Source organism: Cetorhinus maximus, chromosome 18, assembly GCF_964194155.1.
Source record: "Cetorhinus maximus chromosome 18, sCetMax3.hap1.1, whole genome shotgun sequence".
NCBI classification, from domain to species: domain Eukaryota; kingdom Metazoa; phylum Chordata; class Chondrichthyes; order Lamniformes; family Cetorhinidae; genus Cetorhinus; species Cetorhinus maximus.
Window position 1 is genome coordinate 97,405,280 of NC_135896.1, and position 8,981 is coordinate 97,414,260.

General features: G+C 41.2%; 1 protein-coding gene across 2 annotated transcripts in view; it reads right to left on the reverse strand.

Annotated features, from left to right (window-relative positions):
• spred1 (sprouty related EVH1 domain containing 1) overlaps positions 1-8,659 on the reverse strand; it is a 50,922-nt gene extending 42,263 nt beyond the window's left edge. For both annotated transcript variants that reach the window (XM_078563255.1, XM_078563254.1), the window contains exon 1: positions 8,491-8,659. In XM_078563255.1, coding sequence (XP_078419381.1) covers positions 8,491-8,631 — 141 coding nt within the window. In that variant the 5' untranslated portion in view covers positions 8,632-8,659. The remainder of the gene's footprint in view (positions 1-8,490) is intronic.
• Positions 8,660-8,981: the final 322 nt, after the last annotated feature.

Consider the following 8,981-nt stretch of genomic DNA (forward strand, 5'->3'; position numbering starts at 1 on the left):
GAGCTGTTTAACAATAGATTAACCCCTCATCAATAGCCCTTCTGAAAATGCGTCTTTTGTGGATTTATTGCGAAAACAAAACATGCTGTTGAAGCCTTTTGTCTTGCGCTCATTAGGACAGACCCAAGAATACTAAACTTCAAAGGGAGCAACAATTTACACCGCATGAGATTCCACTGTACTGTTTCTCAGCAATGTTTAAGCTTTGTGGTACCAAGCAAATAATTCACAGATTTCCAAAAAATAGTTCATTTGCTATAATTAAGAAAACAAGATTCATTTTTAGATCTACCATCCCTCATCGAGTACAGCCTAGCTAACCATCATTTACAGCTACACATCCCAGCTCTCTCTTATAATGCTGCTGCTTAATAGGGAGTAGAGGGTTATAAACAGGGATAAAAACAAAAAAACTGCGGATGCTGGAAATCCAAAACAAAAACAGAAATACCTGGGAAAACTCAGCAGGTCTGGCAGCATCGGCGGAGAAGAGCAAAGTTGACGTTTTGAGTCCTCATGACCCTTGGCGGAGAAGAGCAAAGTTGACATTTCGAGTCCTCATGACCCTTGGTGGAGAAGAGCAAAGGGTCATGAGGACTCGAAACGTCAACTTTGCTCTTCTCCGCCGATGCTGCCAGACTTGCTGAGTTTTTCCAGGTATTTCTGTTTTTGTTATAAACAGTGATATGGCCCTTGTTTTGAATGACTCGGGGCAGCTCATTTATTGCACACGGTAACAGACTTCTACACTTGATAGCTACTCCAAGTCTTCAGTCACTTGGATATTTCTTTTGGTTCTCATCCCAGTTCTCTAAACGCTCCAACATCTGCGACACTGTTTCCTTTTTCGGTGCTGAGATACACTACTTTACATGTTTCATTTATTTTAAATGCAATGCATTCTCCATCAATTTAGAAGCTATGTGCCTCAGCACCTCTGAACGATTTCCCCCTCCAAACATGCTGCTATTCCACATAATTTAGACCTTTAGCAGAGTCAACAAAGCAACCTGAAAGAAGTTGTTGGTCACAGCTATTTGTGTAGCAATGAGAAGCAGGTTGTCTGTTAGTAATGGAGTTTTAACCACTCATATGGTAACCATAACTTTTCTTTGAAAGCTGCCTCATCCATGCATCTAAAAGAGATTTGGCGCTACTTTGTGACTCTGAAAAGAACCAATCCTCCACTGAGTCTCCTTCTCTCCTGAAGCCGAGTAACTGAGATTGGGATTTACGTTTTCTAGCATCTTCTGTTTTTGTTGGGATTTGCTAGTTGATGGTGGAGGCAAATGGAAACAACAGTCTTTCTACTTCCCTACTCAAGGTCCTCACACGGACAACTGAGATGGCCAAAAGGGTCAACACTTGGATGGCTGAATACAGCCTAATGCTTATCTTATAATAAGGCCAACCTCACAAACCGTTTGCAGTGACAGAAAGTCAGTAATCAAAGGACACAGATTAAAGGTGATTGGCAAAAGAACAAAAGGCAACAGGAGGAATTAAATAAAAAATGCAGCAAACCATGGTGATCTAAAAAGCACTGCGGAAAGTGTGGTGGAAGCAGTTTCAATAGTCACTTTCAGAAGGGAATTGGGTAAATGCATTGAGGGAAAAAAATTACAGGGAACAAAATTACAAAGTTATGGTGTAAGCCCAGGGGAGTGGAACTAGTTGGGTGCTGGTGGTGTGTTACACTTCACTGCGGGAGCTTGAGTTACTGTGGTAACATACACTTTTACATGCATGTTGTAGTCTGGAGCTATGGATAGTGATGTAGAGGCTCCAACATTCTTTCTAAAACATGGCTGACCCAGAATCTCTCCCGCTCTTACTGCCTGACATTGGCGTGTGTTGGAAGGATTTGCAGGTTAATACCCAACCTGTTTGGCCACGTTATGAACGCACCTTCCTTGGCCATCAAGTCCTGAGGTGGGACTTGAACCCGGAGCTTCTGGTTCAGAGGCAGGGACACTATCCACTGCGCCAAAAGACCTTTGACTATTTGGTTGGCTCTACCAAAAAGCCTGCACGAACACGATGGACTGAATGGCCTCCTTCTGTGCTGTGTCATCCATTATTCTGTGATCTTAAAATCCATACGTACAATCTCCACTGCATTCCCTTTACGATATGCCAGTTTCCTTAAAAAGCTCAAGATTTGAACCCTCATTAAATATGCAAATGATGCTTTGGGACAGAGGAGGAGTGGTTCATGTAACATCCAGGTTTTGGGAGGGAGGGAAGGAAAGAAAGGTTAAACCAAGCAATTATATAGAACAATTTGTCTTACCAGTTGTGGAAACTCTTGAAATCCATAACTCAAGACCAATTTAGTCAGTATTTAGAAATAGATAGGCTAATCAAGGATAGCCAGCACAGGTTTGTTAAAGTCATTTTTGACCAACTTTAATAGAATCTTTTACTAAAGAATTGGATAATGGGAATACGGTTAATGTACTGCACATGGATTTTCAGAAAGTGCCAATAAAATATATTACAAGAAATTTTTTTATCAGATAACGTTAGGCATATGGTTTGGACAGACAAACATGCATTTTGATAGCATCTGAGGGTCTCTCAAAGCACATTGCAAACAACAAAATTGTATTTTAGAACAGAACAAGAGGAATTAATTGATTCAAACATTACTTATAACAGTTAGGAATGCTGCAATAGCGGGAACTCGATGATAAAAGAATATTAAAGCCAGAGAGCAAACAATGTACATTCACAAGCATGCAAGGCAAGGAGAGATCTGAGATACTGAGACTATTTTCCTCACTTCCCCACACTGAGCACCATCAGTCACAGTTTTACCCAATCACACAGACTGTATATGTCCCTTTGCAACTTCCCACTCCTATCCACATGACTTAGACTGTCTCTTTCCAAATGTTCACTTATTTCACACCATTTTTTGACTCTAGTCTGCCTCAAAGTTTGGGCAGGTTTTTGGGGAAACGTAAAAGATACAAATCAGCTTCACATCACAATGGGACACTATTGTTATTCTCCTGAGTTACGCCATTATATTGTTAAATATTAAACAGTACAACACACCCTTAAACACAAAACATTCAGGTCTCTTAAGAGTGGCTATATCCCTGTACCCAAGAGACCATCTCAAGAAAGAAACATTAAAGGAATAAAGTACTATCATTTAACTTCCTCCCAGAAAAGCAGATAGTTACAAAATTCAATTTCTACAGTAAAAAACAACACCATGCATATTCTGGAACATGTTTGTATTTCAGTTAAGAACAAAAAGTAGATTTTGAGGCACCAAGAATTGGACGCAATACTCCAGCTCAGACTGAACTAGTCTCTTATTCAAGTTCAATATAACCTCCTTGCTCTTTTACATGGTGCCCCTATTAATAAAACTTAGGCAACTGTATGCTTCATTAACTGCTCAGTCAGTCTGTCCTGCTGCCTTCAATGACTTATGCACATATGTTGAAGCATATTTCAATAAATTCACTTCTTGCACTGTTCCTTACTCCCTTCCCCATTTATAGTTTAATTCCAAAATTAGTTCATTTCCCCATTTATAGTTTAATTCCAATAATTAGTTCATTTCCCAATCCCATGAGCCGTTCTATTGGATTCACCACCTCTGCCCCATTGGTTGGAGGGGTTGATGTATTTATAGCCCTGTTTAGTTCATTAGGCCTGCTTGACAAGAAGCCCATATCACAGACGACACCTGTTATTTCAACATACTTGTGCCTCCTTCCCCAGGCTATACAGGCCCCAGTAATTAATAGCACTTCTCCACCCCATTCCACACTCCATCTTATTTCATTCACCAGCATAATTCATTAATTTACCTGCTTTATGCCCTTAAATATTTGATTTATCAGCATGATTATAAAAGGTGGCCATTCATTTACTGTTTTCACAGAATAGAGACGACATAGTTAACCCCCAAAGCACTGAGAAAACTAGTAAAATATCGATCAATAAAAACACCATCTGACTTACTCAGTACTATACAACTGTGACCCTGATAATACATTGTGCCTTACAAAGCAAAAGGCTTCAAGCATCATAAAATGGTGTACTCTGACACTGATCAACATCACATCTATAGATGTACCTCATGTTATTGTCAAAATATATGCTGTGTTGTGCATTGTCCATCCCTTCCTCCCATCATTGATGACAGGGTTTTCCATTGCCTTGTCAGGATGCTATGGGGCCCTTCTACATTATTGCACCGCTCCGCTCCACATTTTAAAAGCTCTCTCAAAGCCACGTCATTTCAATAACGCCCCATCCTAATCATTCTTCTCCCGTCATCCACCATTCCCCTGTCCACCCGCTCTATTTTTATTGGTGCTTTAATGATGGGATTCCATGACTCTGGCCATTATTTGTGAAAGCGATATAAACATGTGCGAAAGTAAGGGCGGGTGAGGAAGAACAGACATGCAAAAGGGAGGGATTTATCCACGTTTACACATTTTTTTTTAAAAAAAGCTCTTTCCCTTTTCAATGATAAGGACACAAAGATGGTCTGCAAGGTGTGCTGGGCTTCTGACAGGTATCTGGTATCCAGTGGGAACAGGCAGTGTGTCCGTGTGCTTTTGCGGGGGTGGGGTGGAATGGGGGATGTTGGTGAAGGATAGGGGGAGGGGTAAATAGGATAGCCTTAGTGGAATTTTGGGGTGAAGAAGGGGAAACATATCTGACAGCACCAGGGAGTGAAGGGGTGCCCCAATTCTGGCAGTGCACAGTGGACTTGTAAGCTTTATGTAAATATTGTATGAAGTGTTTTATGATTGGTTTCCAGAAAAATAAATACTATTTCCTTAAATAATATCACAGCAGCATTAAAAAAAAATACAGATTCCATTCAGTGCTCCTGTGGAACAGTAAACATCCAGCGGCCTTAAAGAAGTTTTTTTTTTAAAACTCGGTATTGGTGAAACTCCGTGTGCACTGTTTACAAAGTGGATGACGGGGCTTGCAAAAGCATAATCTGTGAATGACCCATTCTGCTAGCAAACTGTGAGAAGGGAAAGTGCTACAGGGCACAAGTGACACAAGGCCTGACTGCTATGCACAAAACCTCGAGTGTATTACTGCCGGATCTCCCGTCACATTGCCAATGTGAAACTAGAGATTGGCGTTTTAAAAACAGAAGTAGGTATGTTAAGCTCACGTCAATGCTGGTGTCTGAGAGGATACAGCTTTCAGGATGAGGGTGTTGCTTTTGTGTTAACTTGGGGAGTGTCACGTGAGTTGCAACGTAATGCGTACCATATGCTAGTCAATAATTTGAGGTAGAGTAGCGATAAATTGGGAGAAGAAATTATTTTGGGTTAAGGTTGAGAAGTCATGGATAGTGAGTAGCTTAAGGTTAAGGAATTCCATGGGGAATTAGTCAATCCTCATGATGAGTGGTGTGGGGCAGTAAGGTAAGAACTCGGGTGGTATAAGTAATAATGGGGTTGTAGGGAATGTGTCTCAGTATAATGAGTTACTGAGGATAGAGAGTACTGAAAGAGAGGACAGCTGAGGTAGTGAGTAATAAAAACAGAACATGCTGGAAAAACTCAGCGGGTTTGGCAGCACCCATGGAGAGATAAAAACCATTAACGTTTCGGATCCTTATGGATCCCGGCATCCAAACTCATCACTCACCAGCTCCAAAGAAGAGTCTTACGACTCTTCTTTGGAGCTGGTGAGTGATGAGTTTGGATGCCGGGTTGGAGGTATTGAGGCGGTAACTATTTGGAAGAGGACTGGGTGGTTGGGAAATGGGCCCAGGGTGGGAGAGATGGTTGAAGCAATCAGGACAGGAGAAATCCGAAGGCTGTAGTATGAAATAAATACAACTGGAGCAGAGTTGGATGGAAGGAAGGATTTGGAGAACAGCATCTAAAGCATGGACTAAGTGCGTGCAGGGAGCCATAAGGGAGAGATGAATGGCTTTCCCTCAAGTTAATTACCAGCTCAGTGGACTGCCAGGCAAAATGGACAAGAGGGTCTCCCCAAATTAATGTGTGAGGTATAAAGGCAGCAGGAAGGGAAGGTTTTCACCCAAAGAAACAGATTAAAAGAGGAGCATAGCAAACTGCCTCGCAATATAAAATAAGGGACGTCTCAAGTGCCATTGAGCCTTGGAATGGGTTTTGGGAAATGAAAGGTCAGGTGTCAGCAGCCTGCGCTCAGAATGCGCTCCCATGGAAGTCATTAAGCAGAACTGGCCTTCTGCCTGAATGTTCGTTCTAGAAGTTACCAAAACTTAAAATCAACCAGGCAGCTAGCAAATATCAATCATGGGAAGGACTCAGAAAATGGAATTTTACCCTTCCCCGCCCGTTCCACCCCGGGGAAAGGAATCAAATATCAATAAAAGCAATAATTGCTAAGGACAGACTAGCTGCAAGCTAATTCAGTAAAAGGCAGATTAACTAATGGAGAGAAAATTAAAAAGTTACATTTTTAAAAAAATACAGGAATTGAAAACAGCCTGAGCAGGAGTGGGCTGGCAAAGAATTGCTTGTCTGAATTTAAAAATGCTCACAAAGAAACTGGAAGTTTAAAGATAAATAAATAAATCACATTTTTAACTTTAAAATCAGTTGCAACATGATTGACAGCATGAGGGCTCGCTGTGTGGATCAGGCAGGACAAGGGTTTGGTTGCAGTGGCGAAACAGATTTGCAGAAGGGTACGGTGAAGCTATGTATAAAGATGTTAATGAGCATTTCGGTGTGCAACAAACGCCTAGACATGACTAAATTGTGACACAGAAAGTGCACTGCCAGACTCATTTTTAATTAGTTACTAGCAGATGTCCTGTGGAGTGACTCAGTTGACACATCGTCTGATAACAGGAATATTCTCAACCAGCAAAAGTATGGTGGGGAGGCTGGAAGTGCAAGAGGAAGCAAGTCATACTGGCAGGAAATGTAACGTATGCAATACTTTCAATATATAATTCATGAATATGCATATATTCACAGACACAGACACTGGCCTGTCTGGTGTCTCTGTGTAATTGGTTTATTCTAACTCTGTTCCTCTTCTGGTTTTTAAATCTATGGCTTTTTCTCCTTCTGTCTGTCTGCTTGTTTGCATTTTTCTCCATTTTTTAGATGCTATTTTTAAATATATCTGGATATTCCATACCTCCTCTTGTGTGTTGTGGAATGCTCTGTATCTCCTCTTCCTCTTTTTTTTTATTGTGTTTTTTTTTAGTTTTTATTCCGCTTTACTCCCCCTTCCCTTTTATGTTCTGGTATGCTCTGTATCTCCTCTTCCTCTGTTCTTTTTTATTGTGTGTTTCTTTTAAGTCTTTATTCCACTTTTCTACCCCCCCCCCTCCCTTTTAATGGTGATGGCACCTTGGCCCCCAGTGGTGTCTGGGAGGTGGAAAGGGATTGGGCCTGGGTGTGCTGGACAGTGCTCCAATGGAAGAACGCCCATTCTGAGGTGGCGGAGTCTGAAGACCAGGTTTTTGTTTTGCTTGAAAGCATGGTTATCAGTAGGAGGCCATGAGGTTTGAGACACGTGTGGTGTCAGCTGCGGCTCAGTTCGTAGCACTCTCATGCCTGAGTCAGGAGGTTGTGGGCTCAAGCCCCACTCCAGAACTTGAGCACAGCAATCCAGGCTGACACTCCAGTGCTGGAGGTGGTGCTGGATTTTGGATGAGACTTTGAAACCGAGGTGTAAAAAATCCCACGCCACTATATTGAAGAAGAGCAGGAGGGTTATCCCTGGTGTCCTAGCCAATATTTACTCCTCAACTGATACCACAAAAAAACAGATTATCTGGCCTTTATCACATGGCTGTTTGTGGGAGCTTGCTGTGTGCAAATTAGCTGCTGCACTTCCTACATTACAACAGTGACCGCAGTTCAAAAAGTACTTCATTGGCTATAAAGCACTTTGGGATGTCTTTCGGTCAGGAAAGGCGCTATATAAATGCAAGTTTTTCTTCCGGGGGCAGGGATAGGAAGAGATCATATGAGGAGAAAAAGGAAGGAGATTGAAGGGGGTAGTTACGGGTATATTAATCTCAATGTATATGAGGCTGTGGCAAAAAACCTCAGGATCTGGGAGGATTGAATGGCGAGAACATGCAAATAGAATCTACTCTTCATAATTCATAGTCGCTCAAATTTAAATTAAAATCTCAACATCATTACTATTTACTTATTTACTTATACTATTTTATTAAAATTGTCCAATCTGTAACACTGGATAACTTGACTTTATTGTAAAATACAAGTAAACTATTCTGGAAATATAAACCTTTCAGGCCTGACAAAACATTGGGAGCGCATGATAAATATATATACTAATTTTCAGAACAAGTAAAGCTTAAATATATGAAGTAGCGCAGGAAATGGAAGCTTTTTTGCTACAATTTAATGTTATGAACAACTTATCTGAAGTTGGATATCATGGTTTCAACACTTTACAGATTAAAGCAAATTATTATATAATTTTTAAAAAAAATTTAGCTCTTACCGTTTTGTCCCGGAGCCTTTCACCTTGGATAAGAAAATCATCACAGCCACTTTCATCCAAATGAACTTTAAAAACAGTGACACAGCTGAGGCCGCCCCCTCCCAGTGGCACCCAACCTCCACTCGAGTCATCACGGGTCATCACCACTGCTCGCACACGTGCAAAGTAACTATCACTGCAAAAAGAAGACAGCAAATTAGGTTTTTTTCTAGAGATTAACGTCCCTGCTCTTGCCCACATTTTCTTCCCATCTTATGTCCAAACCAACCTTGAGGGGAAGATGACTCACTCCTAAGCCTCCAACAATATGGCTCCACATCAGTGGCTCAGAAGTGCGTTAAGAGTCAACTGGCTTCTTATCTGGCACTTCCCCACAGCAACATGGAAGCAAGGAAGAAGGTGACATCTCTAAATACTAGGAGGTACAATTTGCAATGATAAAAAACGTACACAATGGAATGGACAGTTACTAATGGAGTCAGATTTCAGTG